This window comes from Kryptolebias marmoratus, linkage group LG13 (assembly GCF_001649575.2).
Source record: "Kryptolebias marmoratus isolate JLee-2015 linkage group LG13, ASM164957v2, whole genome shotgun sequence".
In the NCBI taxonomy this organism is placed as follows: Eukaryota; Metazoa; Chordata; class Actinopteri; order Cyprinodontiformes; family Rivulidae; genus Kryptolebias; species Kryptolebias marmoratus.
The window spans coordinates 15,679,793-15,703,490 of record NC_051442.1 but is presented as its reverse complement, the minus strand read 5'-3'; the positions used below and the strand labels follow the sequence as shown (position 1 = coordinate 15,703,490).

At 42.1% G+C, this 23,698-nt stretch overlaps 2 protein-coding genes across 6 annotated transcripts; one reads left to right on the top strand and one right to left on the bottom strand.

Moving 5' to 3' along the window:
• Positions 1 to 4,106: 4,106 nt before the first annotated feature.
• pafah1b2 (platelet-activating factor acetylhydrolase 1b, catalytic subunit 2) lies at positions 4,107 to 11,537 on the bottom strand. Of its 5 annotated transcripts, none has more exons than XM_037979157.1 (7): positions 9,840 to 10,334; positions 9,483 to 9,555; positions 9,012 to 9,135; positions 8,183 to 8,272; positions 7,431 to 7,547; positions 6,269 to 6,391; positions 4,107 to 6,043 (listed from the first exon to the last, which is right to left on the bottom strand). In XM_037979157.1, the coding sequence occupies exons 3-7, from the start codon at positions 9,090 to 9,092 to the stop codon at positions 5,765 to 5,767; spliced, it is 690 nt and encodes a 229-aa protein (XP_037835085.1). In that variant the 5' UTR covers positions 9,093 to 9,135; positions 9,483 to 9,555; positions 9,840 to 10,334; the 3' UTR covers positions 4,107 to 5,764. The 5 variants fall into 5 exon arrangements, with proteins under 5 accessions (XP_037835085.1, XP_024866278.1, XP_017291339.1 ...); XM_025010510.2 differs by having other exon boundaries at positions 9,483 to 9,745; positions 9,840 to 10,332; XM_017435850.3 differs by lacking the exons at positions 9,483 to 9,555; positions 9,840 to 10,334 and adding an exon at positions 11,350 to 11,537.
• Positions 11,538 to 12,733: 1,196 nt separating this feature from the next.
• LOC108247612 (myelin protein zero-like protein 2) lies at positions 12,734 to 23,362 on the top strand. The gene is made up of 5 exons (XM_017435893.3): positions 12,734 to 12,941; positions 18,862 to 19,031; positions 19,688 to 19,898; positions 20,158 to 20,326; positions 21,180 to 23,362. Exons 1-5 carry the CDS (start codon positions 12,881 to 12,883, stop codon positions 21,364 to 21,366), a joined length of 798 nt encoding a protein of 265 aa, XP_017291382.1. The 5' UTR covers positions 12,734 to 12,880; the 3' UTR covers positions 21,367 to 23,362.
• The last annotated feature ends 336 nt before the right edge of the window (positions 23,363 to 23,698 follow it).

The window sequence follows — 23,698 nt, the reverse complement described above, 5'->3', positions numbered from 1 at the left end:
CATGTAACTGGTGGAGGGTGTTCATATTTAAACTAAACTAAACAAAATTAAAGTTCATTAAAGTTCATTTTAAATTCAAAGCCTTTGTTATATTAGCATTTTCCAAACCATTCTATCGTTTTTTTCATCTGGAGTTTTGGGTAAAATGTATTTTATATTCATGTACAGTATATTTTTTAAAGAGGGTGACAAGTCTTCACTTCTCAGCCTCCCTGGATGTAAATTTAAATTTACTTCAAGGTGTTGGAAGGAAGACTCTGGCTGATTGTTGAGCTTAGGATCCAGGAGGAGCTGTGTGTTTTTTATCTGGGTCGAGGAACAGCAGACCAGATATTTACCTTTACAGAGTTGCTAAGAGGGTTGACCCTCCAGTCTGCGTGTGTTTTGTGGATCTAGAGAAGATCAGGCATTCTGTGAGGACGCTGAGGTAGTTTGGGGTGAGAAGGGGCATTTTGAAGGGCTCTCTACTCCCTGTATAACCAAAGCAAGAGCTGTGTTCAGATCCTCAGCACAAAGTCAAATTTGTTTCCAGTGCTGGGCTCTGCCTGGGCTGTCCTGCTAGTGGTGGAAACCGGCGTTTGTTTTGGTTGTATTTACCCAGAAGGCCCTGTGCTGTAGTTTGCTTCTTGCTTTTGGAACAGTCTGTGGTTCGCTTGAATTTCACATATTCATTTGAACCGCGCCAGAGTTCACTTCAACTGAACCGAGACCAAGGTTTTTAGGTGTACCAAAGTTCACTCTTTTGGTCCGCATCAGAGTTCGATTGCGCGTTCACACCTCCCCAAACAAACCGGACTTTCTAGGCAAACAAACTAGAATTTGATAACAACGGACTAAACAGGGCTGGTGTGAATGCATCCTAAGTCTCAGGTCATGGTTCTCAACTGGAAAAAAGTGGAATACTCCCTCCGGGTTGGGAACGAGTCTCTGCCTCAAGCAGAGGAGTTCAAGTATCTGGGAGTCTAGGATGGAGGTGGATGGACGGATCGGGGCCGTGTCCTCAGTAATGAGGGCGTTGCTCCGATCCGTTGTGGTGAAGAAAGAGCCGAACCAAAAGGCAAAGCTGTTGATTCCAGCAGCATATGTTCCAACCCTCACCTGTGAGGTGTGGCTCATGACTAAAAACAAACAAGATTTCAGATACAAGCAGGTGAAATGAGCTCCCTCTGTGCTGTGGCCTGCTCAGCCTGCTTCTCCGCATCAAAAGAGGTCAGCTGAGGTGGTTCAGCCGTCTGATCAGGATGCTTCCTGGATGCCTACCTCTGGTGGGTTTCTGGGTGTTTCCCAGTGGGAGGAGACACTGAAGCAGAGCAAGAACTGACTGGAGGGATGATTTATTCTCTCTGACCTGGGATCACCTTGAGATCCCCCAACGGGAGCTGGATAGATCTGTTAATTATTTACATCACTTCCAGTTTATTTTGCGGTGTCAGCCCTCGATGCCTGAGCGTGGTTTCCCAAATGGTCGATGCTTATTTGTGTTCTTAAATAAACAGACACTTTGGCGTTTTCAGGTTTGGAGATTGAGTCTTCCAGCATGGGCGTCTCTACGTATTCTCATGTGTCTCTTATACAAGGCCCTCCAGGCTGAGGCTAACATGCACACTGAGCACAGGTGACTCATGGGCACGGATATATGTCTGATCAGAAAGCAAACAGAGGAAGGAGGTGCAGGATGACTGAGTGTGATATCAGCTCAGCGTGCGCTGGCGTGTGAATCAAGGTGGCTCACAGGAGTATCAGGTGAAAATGGAAGGTGATGGGGGCGGGAAGGCAGGTGGTGCTGGTTTGAGGCCAAATATGATGTATGACGGCTAAATAAAACCTTATCAGGGGAGGATGTTTAAAACAAGCTGCATTAAAGAGCTGTGGCTGATCGCACGAGTCTTTGTTTGCTGCTGCGACGGTGTGGAGCTGCGCAGAAGCTCCTGAGGGAAGGTGGTGTGGTCTTCTGTCCGTATCTGAAACCGATGGCATCTGTTCTGCCGACTGAGCTCAAAAGCACCCCCATCTGGCTGGAGGAGGCTCCTGCCACAGGGACAACGTGGACACAAACCCCTCAAAACTCAAGGGTCAGAACTTCCTCAGCTGCTAAAACCCAAAAGTTAAAAGCTCTTTTTAACGAGGGTTTCAGAATTTTTTTATTTTTTAAATCTCTGCTTTAGTCCTGATGATGCCAGCATTTAAATGCTTCCTGAATCCGATGGTGAAACTAAGACAAACGACAGATCAATTTCGAGTTTGGAAGGGAGAACTTCACAAAGGTCAAAGGGCAAGATGACGCAATCAGACAAACTGAACCTTAACTAATGCAACATTTATTTTTTTCAAGCCATTTTCTTGAGCCAGCATTTGATTTCATAAAAGGAAAGGACAACTTTTCAAATCATTAGGTACTATATAAAAGTATTCATATATTTAAATACTGATTATTTTCCAAATGTATGTGCTTGAGGAAATATATTACTGCTGAATTTGTAAATATAAATGCATTTTACTAAGCTATAGATATATATTTTAGGTTTACTATCCACTATCATCACACCTGGGACCTCATTACAACCTCTGACCTGACAGAGTTGATACTAAATTCACATCTAATCCTTTTATTTCTTGTCCTCGTTGTCCACAAACTACTTTGAGTTATACAGTTTGCCAATACTGAACAGACTGATAGATCAGGAACAACAATTACCTGTTGTAGCGTTATTAGAGAGCACAATTTATTCAAAGAAAACATAAATAAATCAACTGAATTATATATATATGTATAAGATTTTATATAGCTTGTGATTCATTTTACTTTCCACAATACTTAAGATCTTTTGAAGTGCTTTTTGTGGACATGTTATGAACAATTAATATCTTACCTGTTATAGATAACTAGACACAGGAGCGTAATGCGGACATTAAACAACACAAGACAGACAAGCGCCCCCTGTGGGCTGGCTGTAGCATAGGTTTTTAAATCCATGTAGATGAAAAGGAGATTTGCTGTATTAGAAAAATGAAGAAATACACATCATTTTTTGCCTGGTGTTGACTTCTATTGATTCACATAGTTCATACTGATTCTGCTGTGTGTTCAGAAGTGAAACCGACAACATTTAGTTTGCGGATGCTGCCGTGTTGTATTATTTCTAAAGCCAGAGTCTGCACACTAGGGGCTCTTCTACTCCCCCACACACAATTATGGGGTTTTGTAGGCCTCAGATTACTCATAACAGATTAATGTTTTTAAATTTATATCTGAAAAACAGCTTCAGTCCTAACGCTAATTTATCAACTTTTACGTTGATGTCACTTTCCCACGACACAAGATTAACTGCAACCGCTGACGGCAGCAACTAGCTGTCCAGCCTGGTGTATTTCCAACAGGAACATCATATTTCTGCCAAAATAAAAGTGTAATACAAAACCATACAGGTTTTTAAAGAGAAGTTTTGGTTTTGGCTGCGTTTGGACTAACCGTTAGCGGGTCAATCCTGTCTGAATTAAACTCATTTCCTCCAAACCGGAGGTCGATTAGGAGCTGCAGGTAAGATATTGCTTATATTTTTTTCACAAAACCCCACTTCAACTGATCCGAACCATCCCTTTGTGTTTAAGGGACAGTTTTAAAACAGGCCTTTCAAAAAGTGAAGTTATAAACTATATCACACTCCGACACTTCTTCAGTCTGCACACCTCCAGATGGATAAACTTTTTTTTTTTCTGGCTGCTCAGAAAGTTTTAAGCTAAAACGAATGAGGAAACGGTTAATTAGGTGTCTTACAAGTTGCCAGCTATTACACTCAGTCCTGCATGCCTAACAGTTTAATGAGGCCAATTAAGCCAGAGTTCATGCTGCCTCTAAGAGCAGCATTACATTACAACATTAGAGAGATAAACTTGGTGAAAGCAAATTAATTAAGCAATGAGCAAAAGAAAAGAGGCAGGGAACAAGCAGCGAGACTTATTAGTGTCTTTTCTCAATTGGCTTCTCTGAAATGGTTCTCTCTGTTGCTAAATGTGTAACGTTTTCACAAAATGCTGCAACTGACAAAACCAAAACCTACCCGTAAAATACATGATCATTTGCTTATAAGGAATAAAAAAACATAAGGTTAGATTTATTGTTTATTGGAATGTTTTATTTCAGTAACATGACAACAAGCCATAGCAGTGCAAATATCGTATCACATCAAACTCGTACGCTCACAGTCTGACCTTTTCTCAAACTCTCAAGTCCTACAACCAGGATCGTTTCCACACACACACACACACACACACACAAACGCTCGCTCATCCAAATCACACGGTCCAGCACCACGCACACTCCACACAGCCGTCCCGGTGAACACTTAAGGCACGCAGACACACGCTATTTACATTTAACACACGGCGTAAGACAGCAGGGATGCTGGGTAGTCGGAGCTGTGAACTAACGGCTGCAGCGAAAAGCTCACAGATTTCACTCATTTTAAACACGGCCTGCGATTGTTTCGGAGCAGTTCGAGCGATAATATCAAGTACAGCTTAATCACGTGGATTGGCGCTTTTTTTACCTAAAAATATTCCATTAACTACAGCAGACAGAGCAGTGAGGATGGCAGGACTGGCAGTGGATAAATGACATTAATGAAGCAAATAAAAAAAATACTGCTTCTAAGAGAAAATATTTATGTAACAAAGAGGAAGCAGGAGATATAGACTGAACGTTCACATATATCTGTGTAGGAATCTTAAAAAGCCTATGGCATGTCCGACACTCAAACTGTACTCATGAGGAAATATGTGAGAGGACTGGATCCACTGAGACAACAAGCAGGACGCATTTAATCCATACATTTAAAGTTGTACCACCCACATTGTTGGTTTTTTAAAGCATTTACAGAAAAGTCACCTGGTTGTTTTGGACCAAAAATAGCAGCTTCTAATTCTTAGAATACAACTCATCTACACTTTCTGGATGAAACGGAAGCTTTCCACTTGTTGGAGGTGTTTGGAAGCTGAACAGATTATCGAACATATAAAATATGAGAGGATACGTTATTTCTGGCTCAATGCGTGCGATTATTGCAGAGCTCCTTCCGCGGTTGAGTTAAGCCTGGCTTTGAACGTGCATGCAGTGAACGGGAACACCAAGAATGAGCATAAGTTCAGTTGTGGGCAGGGATGCAACAAGACTCTTCACAGATTAAAGAAGAACAGAGCAGAAGTCAGCTCTGTTTGGTGAACAAACATTTAAGCTAAATCATTAGATGTTTTAGATACTGTTCACAACTTCACTGCAGCAGCTGATCCCAACCATCAAAGTGACCTCATACTGGATTGTTTCTTTAGGCTGCTCGCTGCAGGGATACAAAGTGATCGTCTGTAAAATTATGTTCTTCTCATTTTTTAAATAATCTTTTCAAGCCATGACATTTGAATTTAGGAGCCACTGCTCTTTGAGGATTATGTTGATTATGTTGATCACATTAAAAATGTTTGATAAAATTCTGCTACCTGCAACTGCAGTGTATTGAACTCTGTATGTGGTTAATAAAAAGACTGGCGATTGTGTCAACATGTTTAACCCACATCAAGACAAATCTGTGTGTATGAAACTGCAGCAGCCTGATGTTAGTGAATTCTTTTGTTGCAATAACTCTCACTGCTGCAATCACAGTGTTTACATCTGTAGTAACACCTCTCTCCATCTTCATGATCCCCCAATAAGGTGAGGTTCTCCTCCTCCTGGTGCCCAGAGGAGGAAACGCAGCCCATACCCCCCCAGCCCTCAAACCAGCGACGCCCGTCTCTCCTCTGGCGTTTCCTCCAGGATCTGAAGCAGCAGGTCGCTGAGGGGCTTGGCGACGGCGCGGTAACCCGTTGGCGTCAGGTGGAGGTAGTCAAACATGTCCTGTGAGCTAATGGTTCCGTCTGAGTGGACAAACTCCCCGTTCACGTCCAAGAACTGAGCCTGGCCCAGTCGCGGCAGCCAGGACCGCAGGAGCTTGTTAACGGCGGCGTTCTTCTCCCTGAGCGGGTTGGGCCGCTCGCCTCGAGGCAACAAACTCTGCGGATCGTAGAAACATTTATGGAAATGAATATGGAACACCAACCAGCCCAGTTTTACTAAGTCCTCTCACTCAGACATTCACACTGAGTCCAGAGGAAGGGGACAATCGTTCATATTTGTACAGAACTTTCCTTTTAACAAACTGTGAAAACTTCCTGCATCAACCTGTCAGTTTAAAATTCAACAAAAGCTCCGAAATACAAGAAACACTCGTGAACTTACCAGCACCACAATTTTTGCCTTGGGAAGGTGAGAGGTGAGCAGCTGTGCGATGACGAGAACTCCCCCAGCAACCTGCTCTGCTGTGTGTGCGTAGTTGTTGGTTCCTACCCATAAAACCACCACCTTCATAGAAGCACAGACAGACAGGTTTTATTACGCCTCACTGGACTCAGTCCGCTCTGAATATCTGAGAAAAGGCAAACAATGCACTGCAATAAAAAAAATAGAGAACGTGTTTAACAAATTGAGAACATTTTACCAAACAGCGTGTGCAGCTGAAGTGATGCCAACCACTATTAGTAAAACAATCAGGCTTTGTGCACCATTAAAAAGAAACCTTGACACACAGCATTATGCAGCAAAATGACATTTGCTGTACTGTGAATATTAAAAAAATTAAACCTTTCACAAAGGGGTATTTCAGACCTGCTGACAACAAAAACTAAAACCTCTTCCTGAGCAAACACCATTCTCTGTTACAATAACAAACATGGCAGTAATAATCAGCTGTGGTTATAATTACAAAACAAAAAGACTGAAATAATTAAAAGAAAATGACATCTGAATATGTTGTGGCAAATCTGAGTTGTGTACTTTAGTCACACTCTGTTCAACATGCTCTACTTTAAAGGTTTTCTTCAGGAGAAATATTTGAGCCACATTCACTGTAGTTCCCCTCTTAAACAGCAGGTGTCGCTACTAAGAAAAGAAGAACTAACAGCAGAGGAAGAGTCCTGTGGGGAAGTTAATTCATCATAAACAAAACCTGACCACACAGTTTCAACTTGTGTTCCCTTATTTTAAACAGGCGCCTGCAGAAACAAATCTCCTGACAGACTCCATCTAATAATTATTGCTGCAAAGATGTAAAAATCGATGCAGCTCAGTTCCACTTCAAAACTGACTGGGGATCAGATTCAGCGCTGCATTTTAACTGCTGGAAAGCTGAAACCTGAGACCTCCTCATGTGTGAGTTCAGCTCGCAGAAATGGAGACTTGATACAGTTTTAAAAGCTTGGAACTCAGAGGAGGAGGAGTAACGAAACGTCTTGAAGACAGAATAAAAGGAGTCCAGTTGCCTTAAAAATAAAAAAATAAAAACTGCTTATGTTACATGCAGGAGGTGATTCTGTGTTCAGATGTCCTTAAAGGCTGGTCTCACCTTAGGACGAATGTTCTCCAGCTCTCCGTTTTTCAGCCTCCACAGCACATTACAGGTGGTGTCCCCTCCAATTCCGAAGTTGAGGGCGTGAAGAGGAGAGAAACACTCCCTCCACACCTGCAGATGGAAAATCAGACATCTATATTTTACATGTGCCTCCTCCAGTACATAGAAAACACATTTCAAATTCCTTCTTTTTTTTTCTAATTTCCATCAGTGACGTCTTCTAACTTCTCAAAAACCTCACTGAGTTGCTTTTTTCAAAAACTATATGAGAACTCTCTATATCAGGGGTAGGCAACCCTGGTCCTCGAGGGCCACTATCCTGCATATTTTACTTGTTTCTCTGCTCCAACACACCTGATTCGAACCAATGGGTGATTAACAGGCTTCTGCAGAACATGGAGAGGTAATCTAACCACTGAATCAGGTGTGTTGGAGCAGAGAAACAAGTAACACATGCAGGATAGTGGCCCTCGAGGACCAGGATTTTCCACCCCTGCTCTAAACTGTTTACATTCAAATTCACAGCAATGCAAATCACAGATTATGGCATGTGAGTTTAAGTGAAAATAACATTGTGACATCAGTACTTTGCAAATAATAATAAGGAAAGCAAATTTGAAGAGTTACAATGATAGATCCAGGTGGATTAAACACTTTAAATGAACCAAAGAAAAACAAGAATTTGCAGAGTTTTGGAGGTAAAAAGAAGAGGCAACTTGAGCAGAGACACACACAGCCCCTCTCACCTCATGCTGCTGCATCAGTTGGACCATTGAATCCCCAACAAACAGAACGTCTGGCTCCCCATCTTTGCACTCCTGCACGAATCTCGTGTGCTGAAAACGCACACAGACACAACGCTAGTCAAGAAAAGGCACTGTTGCTGCAGGATACATAAATAACCACCAAACGATGCAGAAGGAACAGTTTCATATCAGGCCTCGTCTTGTGTCAGACAACACCTGGTGGTCTAAATTATGTAAATCAGAGCAGGAGGATAATAAGCCTGAGCCGCACCAAATCCCTCGAGCTCATCGCAGTCATGACCCGTCTGGTGGAGAGCTTGAAGCAAAGCGGGCCGTCTGAGATGTATTAGCTTGAGATGTATTAGCTTCAGAAGATTAACCTCGTAAAGACCTGCCAGGAGGTGCCACTAAACAAGCTCGATTAATTATTCCATTGAAAACACACAAGTCTTGCAAAAGGGTAAGGCTTGGGAGCACACTCTTGTTGTTTTGTTTTTTTTTTATTCGGACTGCTACTTTGAGAAAAACAAGACTATTGCGTGAGTGCGTCTCTTCTGGCAGCACATCATTGGTAAATATAAAATGCCAGCTTTAATTACTTCCTTAATCCAGAACCACACAATGCCAATTTAGGACCAGTGATTCCTGTAACAAAAGGAATTAACTTGAAGTGGGATATTTAAAAGAGAAATTAGTAAACAACCACCCACCCCAATGTTTTAGTTTGTTTTTATGCTCGAGATTAAGGACAAGACCTGATGTATTTTCCAAACGATGTCTGAAATCAGTTTTAAATGCCAGGAGTGGATGTTTCCATCACTGCCCGTACCTGAGACAGCCACCGTCCATCTCCGTGTACATCCTCCACAGGCTGGGCCACTGCAGCTGGGTTCAGATCATCACCGCTCATCCTCCTCCTCCACCTCCTTCTCCTCCTGCAGGAGACACCAGCTCTGCAGGAGACACAAAACAACACCCGCTTTTTAAGCTGCAAGACGAGAAAAACGCGACACTGTTGGTTCAGTTCGGTTAAAAATAAATGAATTAATTAAAAATGCCCTTGCTATCTGGAAAGCAAGGACTCCAGATAGAGGACACCGGGACTGCAGACAGTATAATACGGATTTAGGCTACTTTCACTTTGAAAGATCACAGAGCAGATCGCATTACGTCCGCGAAGGCTACCGTTTATCCTGCGTTAGCTTGTTAGCTGGTGGCTAATGACCGCAATGCTAACACGCAAATAACACAATTTATGAAATTACAGTATTATTTTTTTGATATCAAATCAAAGCCCTACCTTACAGGCTGCTATGTCTGGCGCCGAGGCGCTTTATTTGGTCTCTGTGGCGGTGATGCTAGCCAGAACCAGCCTGGGCAACAAAAGGTGCGTCAAGAGGGCGAATCACAGAGACCGTTACCCGGAGGAGAGCCGCCGCCGCCGCGTCCGGTTATCACCGCCAACCGTAACCGCAGCGGGGCAAACACGGGGCACGTAATCCCTGAGCAGTGTCTTTCAGGCAGACGTATCGGCAGGGCAGAGGTTATATCACGACACAATACCTGTGCAACGTTAAGCCGTCAATGCCGTAAACATTTATGTGTTTTAGCTTCTGTAAAAATTAACCATATACGCAGTTTTTTTACGTGTATTCACCTGAAAGCCAACCGCCGGGTGAAAGGACACCACAGGAGCGCTGGTACCGCAAGGGATTCTGGGTAGTAAATGATTTCGATCCCTTGGAAACGTTTAATGTTGGAATTTATAACCTTTTCAGACAATCCCAGTGGATTTTAGACAGCAAATCTGAACAAACTGCTTCTGAAGTGTGGGTGTGGCATCAAGTTTACCAAGAGATGTAACATTTATTTCAGTTTGCTGTCAGCTGACCACAGTCACGTGAGACTGAGTGCTGCATTTCGGTGCAGTAGGAAAAAAATAATGACGGATCAATGATTTTCTCCGTCCACGTCTAAACGCATCGGCTTTACAAGCGGACTGCATTCACTATCTCCGCGTCTTTCTGCGTCTTCTTTTACGGCGTTTTTGTGAGCACAGCAGCCATAAACGCAACAGTTCTTCTTCGTGAAGTACCAATAGCCCGAGCGCATCCATTTTTGGCAATGACTTATATGGATATACTTATATGAAGCCATTCCTGTATAGATAAGCGCAAAAGCGGAGCTGTATTACTATTGTAAGATGGCGGCGTTTTTAGCTCATCCAAAGTCACGTGATGTCATGTCTATCCATATAAGTCATTGATTTTTGGTGTGTGACGTCATCGGTTTGTTTTCTTTCCTGCCACACTTCCACTGGTTGTGCAGTGTACTGCCACCTGTTGGTTCGGAGAATAATGCACCAAAGAAAGCGTCAGGTATAAACGTCTACATCGCTTTGTCGCAAGTTCTACTAACACTTAAAGTGCTTGTTCGCAAAGAAAGGTCAAGTTAGAATTTATTTATTCATCTCGAAGTAACCCAGTGGGATTTCCATTAAGAACTTAAAAAATAAAAGAAAAATAAATGTTAGTACACATCAGCCTTAAACAGTCTGATTTGTGAAAGGAACCAGGTATAACTAAGTTATCTCCAGACCTTAGTGATCCGACAGGTGTATATCTAGTTAACATGTCTTTTATATATTGTAGATGAAGGCCATTTTATGCTTTATTTGCAAGTAATAAGATTTTTAAATTGATTCTGCTGAAGTCAGAGCAGAAATCTTAAAACAGAAGTGTTGTGTTTTAATTCCTATAAAAATACAAGCAGCAGCATTTTGAATCAGGCCATTAAAATAAAGTAGTATTCATATACAAACTATTTAACTTTTGAAATGTTTCTCATTTCCATGTGGACATTTTCGTAATGTTTAAAACTGAGATCACTGTCTATTATTAGAAACAAGTATTTATGTTTTTATTTATTTAGCTGTAAGGAATTGTGCCACAGGTTATTTGCGTAGCTGTGAATGTTTACATTTTCTGAATGACATGTACAAGTGGAAACATTTAAAGGTTTGAACCTTTAACACCCACCTCGTCAGAGCTGAAATAACCAGCGGAAACAAAGACCTGTCTATCTCTAATTTATGTTCCAAACCGGTTAAGAACTAGACCAGAAAAAACAAACAGATTTTATCCTTAAAATAAGTCAGATTAGCATACCTCCTGCGTGAATGTTGAGTTTCACCGCTGTCACACGGAGCAGAGAGGTTTAGATTGCTATAGAGACCTTTTGAGCAGAACCAGTTTGATCTTATTTTGATTCTTACGGATAAATTTAGGAATTAAAAGCAAAGTTAATAAGATAACACCTCCCGGAAGATGGTGAGTATTGCTATTTCCTGGTGCAGCGCCCATTGCTGTCGTTCTAGTATAACGCCCTGGTACATTCCTGAACCCCATTCTTACATTTACAGGCCGAGAGCCCACAGGCATTTTTCAACCAACCAAAACAGGCTTAGTGGTTCTGTGTGCATGTGCAGACAGGCCCCGAACGTCTTGTTTTTACATTTTATTGACCTGTTATGAAAGGACGCACACACAGGCAGGGTGTGACATGCAGTCATCGTGGAAAAGATAAAGAAAAGTAAAACAAATAGAACTTTAAGTAAAGGAGTGTATCCACTTGTTCACAGAGAGATACCCATACCTCAAGTTCAAGTAGTAATTTTGATCTGCCCTTCCTTTGGTGTTGGGTTGGTAAATTATGGATGTATGAGAAATAACAGTTGTAGCTGTTTTGGTCTAACCTTTAAAATGAACTTGTGTGATCTCATGCGATAAGGCGAGATGTCATGCTCCAGTGTGTGTGTTTGGAATGACCCTCAGCGACTACCACTTCAAATTTTAATCCAATATCAATAAACTTGATAAAGGTGTAGCTATTTTCATGTTGGCCTTCTTGAACCAAAGGTCAACCAGTTATAAATGTACAACCAGTGAGAACTTCCTGAAAGTTTTACTAAAATTTATCCAGCGCTTCAGGAGATATTTCGCTAACAGACAGGCAGAGTTGATTGTAGTCAATTCAAACTAAGATCTGACATGATTAGTTAGTGTTTAGAGTATGTGTTGGGGATGAGGCTCAGTTAATAACACATCAAAAAGTAGCTCAGTATCTGTAAAGGTGTTCTGGTCAGTTCTGTGTTGGCTAAAGCTGCTTAACCGTGGAGGCCATTTTCAATAGGGTTAATTTCTATTGGTTACTTTCTGACAGTTTTATTAAAATGCATCCTATGGTTCATGAAATAGTTTTGCTAACAGGCCAACGAGGACACACACACACACACACTGGTGTGTAATTCGCTAATGTGACCACAAGATGGCGCCAGTCCGCAGAAATCGTCATCTAATTAAAGCCTTCATTCGGCTCTCGTCGACTTGAAGTTAACATTTTATCAAATAATCTCGCAGATAAGCGCAAGAGTTTAGCTGTCGTGAGCAAGTTTCGGTGGGGACTCTGAACAGGTTATGCAAGAAGTTCCCATGACTTTTTTTTCTTGTTTGTTTGTTTTTTTTTAAACGCCGCCCATCAGGTGTACCGACGCAGGTTGGGAAATATTTTCACTTCCGCCCGGAGAAGGAGCGACTGTCTGCGGAGGCTGCTGAATTCATGCCTCCTGTCACTAAAAACCCCGGAGAAGGATACTTTTTTTTTTTTTCAGACAGACCCTCGGGAGGGGACGGACTGTGAATGTCTAACATGTCTAATGGGACGTGGCTGCTGCTTTTCCTCGCAGGCTTCCTGCTGCCAGGTGAGTCTGAGCGGCTTCCCGGACGTGGCTGCGTCTCTGTGAGCTACTCCCCGTTTCATGATCCCCCCGTGGCCAAACAGAAGAGGAGCGGCTCTATTTGGAGGTCTGAAGGGCTGAAGAAGGCTTGTTTTAGCCTCACAGGGCGACCTTTGCTTTATCTGCTCCTCTGGACACCACCGGGCCCTGTCGGACCTGACAGATTGGGATCAACACGAAGCACCTTAAATTCAAAAAGTCATCTTTTTTTAGGGTTCAAATGAAGAACTCGCACATATAAATGTGTTACTGGTGTTGATATGGCTTTATCACTTTGAGTCCAAGGGTTATTTTAGGGTTGTTTAAACAGCTTTAATCACCAGGTCCTTATAATGTGTTTAAACTAAGTTAATACATTGTCAGAAACACACAACACAAGCCATGACTTTACTCTGTATTTAACCAAAACTACAATGCTGAAGTGGTGTGGAAAGAAAAAAAAGAACTTTTCATGATTTACCACCTTCTAAAAGCAGCAAAGGTTTCATTTTTTTATGACTCTATATTACTGTGGAGGAATCTGGACCCACTATTTTGCTTTCATTTGTAAAGGTTTAGTTCTCCTGACAGAGTTTTTACTTCTGTATGTTTAATTATTCTGTTGTAGATTTCCTGCTTTGAGGTTAATCATTGTCCTGTTGCACCACGCTTCAGTCGGCCTCATGTTTAACTCTAAAATAGGGCAGGAGTTCAGGCGTTACCATTTCCTTTCTTAATACCTGAAGTATTTTTGATAAGTAATGGAGACGCGTATTTCTTTAAGGCAAATTGTAACCATATCTGTGCCTTCGTTGGCACAGAGCAGGAGAGTCAAACGCCCGGTCTCCCAGGACCACAGAGCAGATACGTTACAGACCCTGATCAGCAGCTGGGCAGGGATCCGCTACGTTTGGGACGTGTGCCCGAAAACCTGTGCGTTATTTCCCCGCTATGACGCTGAAGGAATCCCTCCCTTTCTGGGTGACCTTCATGACGATCTGTTGACCCTAAAGTGGTTTTTGACATCCCCCCGGATTTGGGACGATCTGATCGGGTCATTCAACACATCAGATTCAAAATCACTGTAGGACACATTTGGACCCGATTTAAAACATCTTAGACGCTTCAGGTGTTAAATATATTGGTCTTTTATGGGTTTTGACTATTGTTTCTGTTGATATTTGGTCAAATTAATTAAGTAATTAACCATTAACCTGTGGTTTGAATCATGGACTCAGAGGTCCACACAAATATCTTATAACACCATCAATTTCATTTGGTTTTGTGGGGAAATAAGGTAGTTATGGCCGATTGCATAAAGTGTGACTAATGATCACAGATTTTGTTTTTAAAAGCCCTAAACCATTACGAGAAATTTGTCTTTTATCCCACTAAAACGTCCTTATTTCTCAACCAGTCCTAACAAAGTTGGTATCATTTTCTTTTTACCTACATCCAATAAAAGGAGTTTTAACACAGTATGTAAACTTTGTTTTATTTTATTTTGCAACATACCTGTTCAGTGTGTTTTCCTGCTCCGACACGCCTGATTCATGTAGTTCTGCTAAACTCTGCAAAAGACTTATTCTTTTAAATCAGGTGTTTTGAAGTAGGAATAGGTCTAAAACACAAACACGAAAAGACATGACCCTCCTGGGTCCATTGGCTGCAAAACAAGCCCAAGTAATCATTCTTCCTCCTCCGTGCTTGACAGTTAATATAAGATAGTTATTTTGATATGATGGGTTTAGTTCTTGCTGCACATTAATCCCACTTTTCTTTGTGTGCAGTCAGTTTTACTCACATGTCATGCTATTTAGAAGAAGTTTTTGTGGTTTTTTTGTTTTTCCTGGCAGTTTGTAACAGATCAGTCGTTATCTGTACTGGGTGCTTTCTTTTGTGAGGGACCACTTCAGAGAGCCAGCTTTGACAAAAGCTCGATTGTGAAATGATTTTAATTGAGTGTTCGGTTTAAACGAGATCCGACATGCGTCAACATGCTTTCGTCCGACGTCTTTAGCTCACACCAGTTTCCTTTTATATCTGTGTGTGTGTGTGTGTGAACTGGTATGTGGGCTTTCGGCATTGGTTCGTGTTAGTCAGCGCGTTTCAAGAATTGCATTAAAAGAAGTCATGCAGCTTTGCTGTCCTTGAGATAAGCGCCTACTGGCTGTGATTCCTGCCGTGTTATTAGCCAAACACCGTCCCATCGCCAAACCCAAACATGTGAAACGCGGCCAGCAGCGTTCACAGAAAGAGACAGATAAGCCTTGTTTGTAGCAGAGTTCTCAAATTGTGTCCCAAGCTTGAAGTGCAGCTGGATCCTGCAGCTCTGAAAACTCTTGGTTGGTCAGAAAACGTAACTATCGCTGCACAGTTTGCTTTCCTTCCTGTCCGTTTCTGTGTGAAAAGCGTGATTTGCAGCAGTCTAAGGCCATGTCCTCCATGAAAAGTCAGTAATTCCAAAACAATCCTTTCATTTGTCGTTTCTCAAAATGTCCCTGTAAACACGGCACCGTCTCTAGAAATGTCTCCGTCCACATGGAAATGAAGAAAAGGGACAAATCTAAGGAGGTCAAGGGTTCAGGAGCAGTGGTTTATAGAGAACAGCTTTAATATCTAACCAGATGTTTCAGCTTATGTCAACAAAGACCTCAGAAGCCCAGGTCTCTGATGTTAATCGTATTATGGCTTGAATACATTCCTTTTTTATTTTCCAGGGACAAAAGCTACCTGCAATACTGTGTGTGAAGTCATTTAAAAGGAGAAATGTTTTTCATTTCTTCGCTGATCAGCCGTACAGATTTAATCGAAGCTGGTTTGACCTGAATCTCTGCCTGAATGCCGATCCTTCACAGATTGGTATTTATTACAGGACTTTTGTGTGTCCCGTTCCTGTTCCTGTTCCTGTTCCTGTTCCCGTCAAGTCCTTAGTTTGTAGCAGTTTAGGTTGTTTTACTAACAACCAATAGAATTGTTTAATGTCCGACACCCGTATTTTCTACCAGTTTGATTATTTTTCCTTTCCCGACCATCACATTTAAGGTGTTAAGTGTATTATAGGTTGATTCCACTGGGCTTAAGCTTTAACGCACAAGTTCAGATCATCTGAAGTGGATTTAAATTAATATCTTACCTGCTGTAGACAGGTGAATCCTGAATGTCACAAAGATCCAACAGAAGTATCAGTCCAAGGACGAATGGAAGACGAGTGCTGTCGTGTATGCTCTCATTTCGAGGTTCAAACTCGGAAACCAAGAGGAGAATGAGAGGGGGAAAGGAACCGGCTGTCGAGAAATTTGTATTAATATAAATATTAAATATTTGGCGTTGAGTCCATCACACTGAACAACCACAAACCGCCGAGTCGAGCTCACGACCAAAGATTTCATACGATTCACTCACAACGAAAGATTTTGTCTGTGATGGCCAAAAATCCCAACGTGAGCCCAGCTTTAAATGATCTTATAGTGCTGAATGTTGAGCTGTTCTGACAGGCAGGCTGATTTTAACTCAATTAGTTTATTTATTTAGCACCGATATGCACAAAAAGTCATATCAGGACACACTACAAAAGGAAAAACAAGTCCAAATAGTACATTTCTTAAATTTTAGAGAGTTTTTTTGACACCCAGATAATAAGGAATGACAAATGTTCATCCTAGAAGTAATAAATTCAGGGTTTTATTTATTTATTTATTTACATCATTTTGGGACAGGTTGCTTCTAATTTTAATAACACTGGTGTAGATTCTCCGTCAATCAGGGCATGGTAAATCCAAAAAAGGTTAAAAGACAAAAAATATCTAGACTTCAATTTTGTAGCTTTAAGGCCTTTCCATGCTCCATGAGAAGCCACAAAGTCAGCTCTCGTTCACGTGGTTGCTTGACGAAAATTGCGTCATTTTGTTCTCATAGCAGCTTCGTCCGCCGCTTCTCCACACAAGGACTGGGCCGAAGTGTTTCTCACAGGGGTTTGCGCCACGTGTTGTGTGATTGGTCAGAGGTTGTGGGCTTGTTTATGCTTGTTTAGCCGGTGAGCTTTAATGGAGCCATTTTGCTTCTCCTGCTCCGCCGAGAAGCAGCTGGAGGCTGTTAGAAAACACAGCCGTCTTTACAACTGTTCCAGCAAAACTTATAAATCTATGAACTTAAAAAGACTGCACTGAGAAACAGGCGGCTCTTTGTGACCGTCTCAGTCTGGTCGCGGTGAGGGAAGTACAATTCTGTACACGGACAGGAGAGTTGAAACTGTTTTAACGCTGTAGGAGGAGGGAGGAGCTTCCTGGGAGTTCTGATCTGAGTGTCTTGTAGACGAAAGGTGTGTGAGAAATGAACGTTTCACAACCACATTATCATGAACCAACTTCTTGACTTCTGCAGTGGCTCAGGAGGTAGAGGTTCATCCTGTAACCAGTGGGTTGCTGGTCCGTTTCAGCCGTTGTGTCTTTGGGCAAGACACTTCACCCGCTCTGCCTACTGGTGGTCCTGATGTGATGGCAACCTCACTTCTGTCAGCCTCCCCAGGGTAGCTGTGGATACAATATAGCTCACCGCCATCAGTGTGTGAATGGGTGAATGAGTGATTGTAGTGTGAAGCGCTAAATTGCTATACAATTGCCATTTACCATTCTTATGGAGTATGTTGGAGACGGCATTTTGCTTCTCATCTGATGAGCTTTCTCAGTTCAAAAAGCAGAGAGTGAGGAGTTTGAGCTTTTAAAGCTGAGCTGTTATGTAAGCTTGATTCACATGCAGATACCCTCTCTCCTCACAATAGAGGCTTGTTGGGGTCTTTGTTAGCCTGACTCACAAATGGGCCACTCTGGTCACATGGATAAGGGTGTTGATTAGAGTGAAGCTGACCGGGGATCAGGCTTTTAATAATAATAATGTTGTCACTTGAAACCGTTTGTTGTGTTTTGGATGCTTGATTTTTTCCCCTCTATTGAAGACATGACTATCCAACCACGGGAGGATTTGTTGTGAATCTGGCAGATTGTTAGAAGTTACAGGGCTTCAGTTCTGCATGTTGGAGTTAATGTCTCAGTAAGGCTGTCTGATTCAGCTCCGTCTTACAGTCCGCTGTATGTGGAGCTCCGGCCTGTGTGTGTTCGCGCAGGTGGCTGAAACCAGTCGAACAGTGTGTTTTCTCTTCCTCCGCTTGCTGGAAACTCTACCCCTGAAGGATTTTAATCTCAGCGCTGAGAGCCACATATCATGTTCCTCAAACATTTTGTCCTCGGCTCCGTCAGGTGTTTCAACACGAGGAGATTTTCACAAGAGTCAAAATGGGTTTTCACCACACACCTTCTACACACACACTGTGTGCATGCTGCAGTTTGGAGAATCAAATCAAATTAAAAGTTAATGTATGACTACATTTTTCTTTAATGCAGTTTTCTAAACCTTATATTCTTCAACAATGATGTTACTTTTACTTTTTTTTTATCCTCTTATCTCTAAAATCCATCTTTCTCTTTCTCTGTAGTTAACATACATAAGGACTAGAGAAGGATCTGCTTTCTCCCGTTCTTCTGTCAGCTTTCTTACTGATCACCTGCTTTTAGGCATGACAAAATATGCCATCGTCCCAAACGTTCAGCTTCTCAAAATGCTCCCCCTAAGGATAAAAGCCCTTGATGTTCCTCCGCTTCAACCTCTTCTCGCTTCTCGACAATCTTTATTTCCCCCCCAAGCCGGGCTCTATCTGGAGCCTGTTCTTCTCCTTTGCCCTGTATTTGAACCCAGGTGGAAAGCAGAACCAGCGGCAGACGCTGCTCACAGCTCACGTTTACCATTTATGCTTCGATGGGCAGCTTGTCCGATCTGTCCAGGCCTGAGATCGGCATTAATGGATGTGCTGGTTTGTAGTTTTTCTAACATGTTTTTTTTTTTATTTCAGGTGTGCGACAGGTGTGTGGAATAACTATTCACACTCCGAGTGAGGTGAGTGGCGTGAATGGGACCGATGTGAAGCTGAAGTGCACCTTCAGCTCCACTCACTCTGTGACGCCTCAGTCAGTGAACGTGGTGTGGAACTTCAGACCCCTCAAAGGAGGAACCGATGAGTCGGTGAGGAGAAACGGCTTTCTTGTCTAAATCTTGTCTTGAATGTGTTGTTTCACCAGAGCATTATACCGTACATGTGGACTTGGTAAATACCTTCATATTTAGCTTATTTTCTTATTTTTCACCCCCCCCACTCAGTTGTAAGTAAATCCTTTTTTTCTCTATTTCCTGCTCATAGTTGGTTCTGTCTTTTTATACTAAATGTGCAAAATTCTAATAGGAGGGGTTCTCATGTTTCATCTTGGATAAAATAGTGCTACAGACTAGTCAGACCTTTTTAATCTCCACCTTTGGAAATAAATGTTTTCACTACGTGTTTAAATCTGTTTGCACCAAAGCCAGCATGGTTCTCCTTGCCCGTTATTAGATGGTCCTTGGTAAGAGTTTAACAGCCTCTTAAAAGGAACAAGTTCTTCTTTAAACAAAAGTTGCTTTAAGAACACTTCTCCAGGGTCCTGATCTTTCTGTTGCCTCTGTGTTGGTGTTATTTCCCAACCCAGTGCTGTCCCTCAGCTTTTAAACAAGCCAAACATGGGGTTTGTCCACTAGCCAAACCGGACGGCAGCTGCGTTCCATAAACTGAACCATTTCGCCTACTGATTTATTCCCATCTCTGCGTTTGCTGTATTTTTTTTTTTTATTAAATATGTATGTTCCAGGTGTTTTACTATCAAGAGGTTCCGTACCCTCCTGAGTCTGGGCGTTTCAAAGGACACGTGGTGTGGTCAGGAGACGTCATGAGGAAAGATGCCTCCATCACCCTGCAGAAGGTGCCTCCAACATTCAACGGTACCTACATCTGCCAGGTGCGCAACCGTCCAGACGTGCATGGCGTTAACGGAGAGACTGTCCTCAAAGTCGTCAACAAAGGTCAGACTGATTACTACTTAAGGACTCGGTAGCTTTTTGAAAGATGTATTTCTAGTATAAATAAATCAGCTCATGAGAATTTGTGTATGTTTGAGGAGATGTTTGACTTATCTCATCTCTTCAGTCGTGACATCAGTGAAACTCTTGTTTTAGGCCTCCTCTACAGCTCTGGAGCTAATGAACGACTGTAATGCACCAGTTAAAAACAAACTGGACGCTCTTTTTCTTTTTTTTCTGTCTTTTTTTAATCTGTTTCTAGCGTCCGTGTCTGAGATCACCGTCCTGGCGTCGGTCATTGGAGGCACCTGCTTGGGCATTCTGGTCCTCCTCGGCATCTTCGTGGCAGTGAGGGCCTGCAGGAAAAAACGCTTGGAACATGACTTAGAGATGCACCCCGAGGAGGAGTATAAGAGAGACCCGACTGTATGGTGAGAGCCAGAGAACCGGAGCTCTTCCGATCCTCTTGGGATGAAGTCTGGTAGGCTGTTTGGGTCCATGTTTCTGGAAGAGACAAACAAAACGGCATGATTGTCTTCCATATTTGCTCCTCCGTCACGAACTCCTCAGATATCTCTGTAGATGATTTGGTCTGCTGCAGTATTAGAGACACAACAATTTTATACTTTAAAATTTTTTTTTTTTTTTAAACCTGCAACAACTAAAATTGAACTTTTTTTATTTTTATTCTTTTAAGGAAATTTAAGCAGTAGATTAGGAGTTGTAAATATGAACAGGCTGTTCTTGGGATGGGTCTCAAAACCTTTTACGTTAATTCACAGCAGCAGTGACTTTATAAAAATGACCCGCCGATCGTTTCGTAGTAAAAGAAACGCAAAGCAGTCAGTCCCACTCCAGACAGAAAACTGCTGCGGTGAATTAACCTTTAACGTTCTTGCTGAAGTCTTCTCCCGGGGAAGCAGGAATAGAGGCTGCAAAGGCTAAAAGCAGTTCTTAGAAACCTTTTTATTTTCTCCCCCATCTGTGAGCAACAGCTGAACTAACAACTGAGGCTTCAGTGCCGCTCTTCGAACTCCGGTGAGGAACTCCCCAAACCCAGGAGAACAATGAGTCGGTGGATAAAAACGGCTCTTCTGGTGCATCCGGTGCATTGACTCTCTGGGCTTCCTTGGTATCAAGCTGAGGATTCTGGGTATTCTCTCTGTGTTAGTTTTGATAGCGGGTGTTTGTAAAATGAAAAAAAAAAAATGGATGGGTTTATGTCCCCGAACGGCCCGTCTCACTGTTCTTCTGTCGTTGTCTGTGGCTGCATGTGTGCGGCAGTTCGCCCGCGGAGGCAGCTCACCTGTTAATTGCGACAAAGAAAATAGTGGAAAGTTCGGACGATGACGAGTCGGAGCCGAGCAGTGACGACGACGATGACGAAGAAGATGGGCTTGAAGAAAACGACGACGACGATGATGACGACGACGACGACGATGACGATGACGACGATGACGACGATGATTAGATAGATGCACATTTTAACACAATCAGCTTTTTTTTCCCCCCATTAAAATTGGCTTAAAGTTTAAATGTATAATTTGACCTAACAATCAGATTTCTGGTTCCTGAACTTATAGATTATTCAGTTTCTCACAATGAATAATAATAATAATAATGGATAGGGCGAGGCAGAACCAGAGATAGTGTTTTGAATGCAGTGCATTCCTTCTCTTTCACTAATATTTTCCCTTATGTTGTCTTCAGTTGTGCTCAACCTCAGACACTATGTGAGAGCGTCTGAGAGATGAACTGAAAACATCTGGAGCTCGTTTCTCACTCATTTCCTTTGGAATAATATGGCTTTTTAAAATCTTTTTAATTAAACATTCTTGCACAACTTTTTTCATATATAAAGTAATACTGTCTGACATTTGGAAATGGAGTTTAAAGTGTAAAATTGTTTTGTAATTTTGTTCCTTGTAATGTTTGTTCGTAATTGTCGTTTAATGTCTGCGATGTTGGTTTGGAGTTCTGCAGTCTGTAAACACATTTCTTAATTAGATTTTTTATAACAGCAGACCTTCATCAAAGTTTGGCTCCTGCCTAGCGTTTCAAGCCACTGCAGGTAACGTTCATTTACAGTCATGAGGAGACAAACAGTCCACCCTCCTTCAAGTCTGCGGTTTTACACATCGGGATATAATAAAAATAATATGGTCATGGTTCTAAAATGATCCTCGAGCCTCCAAAGAACATGCAACAGATGCCATCGCGTCCTTGTTTATCAAACAAAGACAAAGTCAAAATGCAGAAACTGGCTGATCCAGCACCTTCAGCAGTTAAACTTGACGGATCTGTCAGTCTCTGTCTCCGTTGTGGAGGATTTTTGGTCCACTCTTCTTTCCAGCGTTGCTTAGGCTCATCGAGGTTTGCAGATATTTGTTTCCCACCGCAACATTTCAACCAGACTGAGGCGTGGGCCTTGACTGGATCACTGCAACACTTTGATTCTTTTCCTTTTTCAGCCGTTTTGTTGTAGATTTGCCGCTGACTTGGGGACCTCGTGTTAGACCCTGGACTACAGCTCTCATCTGTCCGAAGGAAGTCTTCTGGCTCATTCAGATGCTGCGTTGCAAACCTAAGTCGTGCTGCCATGTTCTTTTTTAGAAACAAGAGGCTCCCTCCTGGTACCCCTTCCCTTTGAGTCTTTATTTAATTGTCCTGTCATGAACTTTAACCTTTAACCTGCTAACTGAGGGCCGTAGAGTCTGAGATGGAGATCTTGGGGGGTTTTTTGCAGTTTTTTCTGAGCGTTGTGCAGTTTGACGTCAGGGTGAATTTGCTCGGATGTTCACTCCTGTGAAGACGGGCAGCTGTTTTGAATATTTTCCTCTTGTGATTAATTGTTTTCTCTGTAGAATGATGGACTCTAGATTGACCTTTAACCCTTCATAGATTGATGAGCTGTAACAGCTGCTTCTCTAAGGTCATTGCTGATGTCTTTCCTCCTTGGCGTTGTGTTTACACACACCCTGTTTGCTCCAGATACAAACGTTTGATTTTATAGAGACGATGACACTGAGGATGATCAGTTCACCAGGGTGGTTTCCCACTCACAACGTTTTTACATTTTGGCTTGTTTTGTGTGTAATACATCATAAAATGGTGGTATTAGTTGTGCGTTTTTGTACACTTGAAGATAGATTTTTATTACATTTAGAACCTGATTAAAAACCAGATCATTTTAATGAAGTTCTCCTCTGTAAAACCGTAGACTTGAAAGAGAGAATTTTATTTTCCATGACTGTAAGTTGAGCCCCTACAATATTCACCACAAGTTTTTATAAATCACCTTTTACTCCCGGTGGGAACATTGTACAGATGAGCTGATATTTTTGTACACGGTGTAAATAAAATACAAATTTTACGAGTTTAGTTTTTTTTGGTTGTTTTTGTTTTTGAACAAACTCTAACTCGTCAAATATATTTTCAGTTTTCGAATAAAGAGTTATTGTCTGACAGCTTCTGATTCATGCTTTGACACAAATGTGTGAGGGTGTGAACACACCAGGCGTCTGCATGAACTGGTTGGTTAACATGCCAACCATTCAGCCGCTCCTTTGTGTGTCAGGCCTGACATGTTTACAGACTTTTTCCATAGATCCCAACCGAAGCTCACAGCTCATGCGGCTCGTGGCTTCTCACGCCCTTCATTATTGATGGGTGGAAACCTTTTTAGCGAGGGGAGTTGATGCTCAGTGGGAGAAACTGTAAATTCTTTCAGACTAAACACTAACTGGACAAGTATTACAAGATAAGAATGGAAACCCCACCTGGTCTTTGTAAAGCTGTGAGAC